Source organism: Neopelma chrysocephalum, unplaced genomic scaffold, assembly GCF_003984885.1.
Source record: "Neopelma chrysocephalum unplaced genomic scaffold, ASM398488v2 Primary Assembly neopelma1_95137, whole genome shotgun sequence".
NCBI classification, from domain to species: domain Eukaryota; kingdom Metazoa; phylum Chordata; class Aves; order Passeriformes; family Pipridae; genus Neopelma; species Neopelma chrysocephalum.
This window is the reverse complement of record NW_020923829.1, coordinates 1-5,314: the sequence shown is the minus strand read 5'-3', so window position 1 is coordinate 5,314 and position 5,314 is coordinate 1. Positions and strand designations below refer to the sequence as shown.

At 47.8% G+C, this 5,314-nt stretch overlaps 1 protein-coding gene across 1 annotated transcript; it reads right to left on the bottom strand.

The window, feature by feature from the left end:
- Positions 1 to 669: 669 nt before the first annotated feature.
- On the bottom strand, positions 670 to 4,876 carry LOC113980759 (dedicator of cytokinesis protein 5-like; the record flags this gene model as incomplete). The annotated part of the gene is made up of 5 exons (XM_027707978.1): positions 670 to 765; positions 1,436 to 1,572; positions 2,228 to 2,334; positions 3,628 to 3,698; positions 4,765 to 4,876. Coding segments are annotated over 5 exons (523 nt in total), but the record flags the coding sequence as incomplete, so codon positions are not given.
- Between the last annotated feature and the right edge of the window lie 438 nt (positions 4,877 to 5,314).

The following is a 5,314-nucleotide window of genomic DNA, read 5'->3' as shown; positions in this document are numbered from 1 at the left end:
GCCCCATTCTCTGATTTTCAGGGTCTTCTCCAGCCCCATTCTCTGATTTTCAGGGTCTTTTCCAACCCCATTCTCTGATTTTCAGGGTCTTTTCCAACTCAATTCTCTGAGTTTTAGGTTTAGCAGAGCCAGCTGCAATTCCCATGGGTAATATACTAACAAAAATAAGACATATTCCCAGCTCTTGATTTTTTCCACCTTTCTGGGCATGAAATACAGGGAAAATTAAAGCATTCCAAGTGTTTACACCTTCTAAGGTACTCCAGCAGTCAGAAATGCCCCTTAGGGATGTGTTACCCCTCAGTATTTAATCCCATTCAGCCAAGGTGATAAAAGGAGCATTTTTTCAGCAGACTCCTCGTGTCTGCAGTTAGAAACTGCACTGAAACCAACTTCTCCATGCACCAGGGCCCAAAGGGACTGGAAATCACAGCCCAGTGAATCAGTTCAAGGTGCAGCTGGATCAGGACACCTCCTATCCCAGCTGGAGCAGGACACCTCGTACCCCAACCCTTCAGCAAAACTACCCAAAGCCACATGTGAGGGCACAGAATTCTTGCAGGAAAGGGAAAGATTACTCCATAAATCACTGCTATGTGCTGAAACCTCCCAGGGGAATAAATTCCACCCTGAAAAAGTGGTAAAAGTGAGGAAGTGAAAGGCTCTCACGATGTGAGGGGACTGGCGGCTCATCCCGATCACCGTGCGGTTGATCCTCCTCAGCAGGCGCTCCATGATCAGCTGGATGTGCAGAGCTGTGGGGCCCTGGGGAGGTGCAAAAAGCAAAATGAGAGACCATTCTTAATGGACATTACACCAGAGAGAGCTCCCTGGGCGGGGGGACTGCCCTGACAGTGGTTAATTGCCATTAGAGGAAGCAAAAAAAAAGGAGATTTAAGCCCTCGAGCGATCGATTCAAATGCTGGAGGTGTTCACTTGTGGGCAGCTCAGTTCATTGATCTGGCCCAGCTTCATTAGCTCATCCTGCTGCTCTGACTGGGCTTTGTTTTCCCTGAACAGCTCTTCAGGTCAAAGCAGTGTTTCCCCAGCAACTCAGAATCAATGTCCAGGACCACTGTGGGCAGTAACTGTGTTCCCCAGACTGAGCCATGTGCCCATTGCACAGAAACCAAACACTTCCATGACTTGCTCCAAATTATTCAACAAGTCACCAGAGTAGCTGGGATAACATTTTGTCCCCTAGAAAGGGAAGTAATGGCTTTTAGTACCGTGTGATAATGACTAATTCAACATTTCCTGGCTCCTTTTTAGACACAGAGAAAAAACCCGCAGTTCTACAAAGAACTCCCCGGCAGTGCAACACCATTTCTGTAAACATCACAACTTCCTAATGCTTTAAAGTATAAGTTGAGATGAATTTTTTTACCATAACCACTCCAAAGAAGAAGTGGCACCCTTGGGAGTTGATGCTCACCACATCTTTCCTGTCCAGCACTTCCAGAACGCTGCTCAGCAGCTGGGAACTGGCCTCGTGGTCAGGCTTGTGGGAATTGTCATCCAGCTGCCCACTCAGCTGGTCGATCAGCAGGGGCAGAAGGGCATCTCTGCACTCTGAAAGATGAGACAGAGACAGCACCACGTCAGGAGTAGTGCTCAGGAGGATGCTCAGGAGGATCCTCAGCATTCAGGGTACACGGGCACCACACAGGAGTTCTCTGCTCCCAAATTCACCTTGGACACCAAAATGTGCTTAAAACCACTTGGGTTACAACTAACAGATGAGAGAGTCACAAATAACCTGTAATTAGTCATGGAATGGACTTAATGATCATCCAGTTCCACCCCCTGCCATGGGCAGGGACACCTTCCACGAGCCCAGGTTGCTCCAAGCCCCATCCAACCTGGCCTTGGGCACTTCCAGGGATGGGGCAGCCACAGCTTCTCTGGGCAGCCTCTGCCAGGGCCTCACAGGGAAGAATTTCTCCCTAATATCCCATCTAAACACGTCCTCTTATTTCTAAATTATATATATATATATTGCACCAAATAGCAAACTCAACTTCTGCCTCTTTCTACACCAGGACCCCACAGCGCTGGGAATTGTGTAAAGACCCAACAGCCAAAAATCGTTTCAGTTCTTCCACAGGAAGGGATATTTCCAAAAATGGATTTAATGGTAGATTAGCACTGGTTACTGACAAGGCATTTCTGGTTTTAAGGCTGTGTGGCCCCATGGAGAACCCCAAGCCTTCCCTGTGCCACTCACCAGCCTGTCTGAACAGGTCACTCTCCACGATCTTGGTCAGGCAGTTCAGCTTCTGGCGGACGAGCTGGTTGTCAGGAATGCTCTGGATAAACTTGCTGAAGAGAACACTGGTGTGCAAACCACAGGGGGAACAGCTGGTCAGAGCTTCCACCCAATGCCACCCCATCCTGCACCTGGGCAAGCCACAGAATCGTGGAATGCTTTGGGTTGGGAGGGACCTTAAATGAGATCATCTCATTCCACCCCCTGCCACAGGCAGGGACACCTTCCACTAGCCCAGATTGCTCCAACCTGGCCTTGGACACTTCCAGGGATCCAGGGGCAGCCACAGTTTCTCTGGGCAACCTGTGCCAGGGCCTCCCCACCCTCAGAGGGAAGAAGCCAAGCAGGTTTGTCTCAGTGTGGACACGTTACCTCCAAGTGGTCTCCAGGTAAATTACTGCACAGCTCTGACTTATTTTTAAGAAACTCAGTACAGCACTTGAAGTAAAATTGAGCAGTATTCAGAAACTGCAGGCTCAAAACTACTAAAATTAGGCTTTTATTCCAAGGCAGACTAGACACATCACAGAAATTTATACACAGACAATACTCTCTGCCCTGCAGTGCCAGCAGAAGAGAATCACACTTGCTTTTCACTCAAAATGAAAGCAGAATTTTGCAAAGACCCAGCAGCCCCACTGCTGAAAGTTGAGCCATGTACAACAGCAAAAGCACATCCTTCCAGATGCCCCTTTCATCAAGAGTGATGACTCATTTCAGTCCAAAATTCCATTAAATTCAATTCCATGGACATTTGCTGTCTGTCTGCTGCTCCCGAGCAAATTATTTGTGTCAGCACGAGGAGACACAAGGGATGGGCAGTTCTGGGCAAAGCTGGGAACACCAAAGAACAGGAATCCACAGGGTTGTGGATTCCCTGAATAAATCCAGCTTTGTTTCCCTAACCAAGGCTCTGCCTTTGCCACGTGTTTCAATTCACCTGAGGAACAACCACTAAGAACTGGTGGAAACCTGCACAACATTTCAACATCTCACTGCACAGTCCTCCAGGGTTGGTTTTCAGCAAAACTCAAGGTGTCTGTAAGAAACACAGGATCCCAGGATGCTTTGGGTTGGAAGGGACCTTAAAACTCTCCTTGTTCCACCTCCTGCCACAGGCAGGGACACCTTCCCCTAGCCCAGCTTGCTCCAACCTTGCTCCAACCTCCAGAACAAGAAGCTGAGATGCACAGAACCCTTTTAACCACATCCTTTAAAACCCTGCAAGCACTTCCTCCAATCCCTGCACAGCACCTGCACCATCAGCTCACAACTGGAGTGGTTGTTTTGAAGCAAAGTGCCCAAAATTCTTCCCACCCAGCTGAGCTGGGTTTAGAGGACAAACTTAATAGAGTTACCTGAGCTCAACGGGGTCGAACACCAGTTTGACATCATTTATGATGCTTGGCAAATACTTCAGAGCTGCCCCCTGCAAGAAAAAACCCAAGGACGTGAAACACAGGTGGCACATCCAGTCTTTGTCAAGAGCAAATATGGGGACAACTGCAGGGAAATGGCTCAAAATCAAATTTATGCTTTCAAAGAGCCTCCAACAAGCCCACACGTGCAGTGCAGAGCTGGCAAGGTGAGGGAGGAAGGATTCATGGCCAAGTTCTTTCCTTTTTTGCAGACATCCTGCAGTTCCAGGGGTTAAGCACCTTATTGCCTGACATAAAAAGCACTGGGCAGGTAAATTGGCTCTGTTCTGCACCGTTTAGCACATCCACATCCCCAGGAATAAGTTATCCAGGCAGCAGGAAGGCTTTCATAAACATAGCATCCAGACAACTCTGATTGCAGGTCTCTGGGATGTTCTGGAGCTGCTGCCAGCAGCTACTCTGACTGCCTGAGAATCACACTCAGGCTTTAAATCACCCCAGAGCTAATTAAAAGTTCAGAGTCACTCTTTCCTTCAAATAAAAGGCATGGGAGAGTGGAAATAAAGCAAGGAATCTCCAGGCCTCGCTGCCTTCAGCAACTCAGCAGCCTCACTGCTCTGCTCCTCCTCAGAGCACCAGCACAAGGTTCATCATCCTGCTGACACCAGAAAAACCAGCAGGTACAAGATCTAAGATACATTTAGAGACCATCTGGTTTTTTCACTGCTTTAATTCCCAGCATTACATGGATTTTTGTAGTAGTTGTACATTTGTACCTCCACCACCCTCAAGGGATTTTTGCAGTAGTTGTACATTTGTACCTCCATCAGCCTCGAGCTTGGTTGAAGTGCCTTCCCCCCCTGGGGCAGGTGGTAGCTCTTATCTCAGGAGATGCTGAAGGGATGCTGCTCTTTTTCTTTGATAAACTTTTGGCTTTAAATATCTCTTTCCTGCCCCACACACAGCTCATTAAAACAGACACTCTGAGGGGTGACTCGCCTTGAAGGGGTTTTACATTCCTCAAAGCCTGTTCCTTTTCCTGGCCCAGCTCCCTCCCAACTGCATGAGCTGATCTAATACAAGATATTATTACTTCTCCCTGCAAATCTTGCTCACCTTGATCTTCACAGCCTCCTCCAGAGGCCGGTCCATGAGGATGTTGAAGGACAGGAAGAGTTTGCGAATGGCATCGTTGAATTCATTCCCATCCTCACTCTTCCCATAAACACTGCAAAGAACAGACACATAAACCCAGGATAACAGTGCCAGAGCAGCTGAAAGAGGATTTTATCCTCTGCAACAACATCTCAGTGCAATCTCCTCCCACAAGCACATGAGGGGACGATCAGTGTTGGGGCTTTGGGAGTGATTTCCTGCTGGAATCTGTCAGAAGGGAAAACCTGCACTTTTGAAGCTGCAAATTCTGCTTGGGTTCCAACGACAAAGGTATTAAAGAAAGAAAAAGCCAGAATGAACATGGGTAAAGGATTCCACCCTACAGGATTCACTGTAAATCTCTGACAAGATGTTTTGAGTAAAACCCCTGTCATTCACCACCCCCCAACTGGAGGAGGTGCCACCCTCACCTCACCTAACAAGGGTTTTTTGTGTGTGTTTGGGTCTTAAAATGAGGAAGTCATTCCATGTTTTCCTTTTTAAAAGAAAT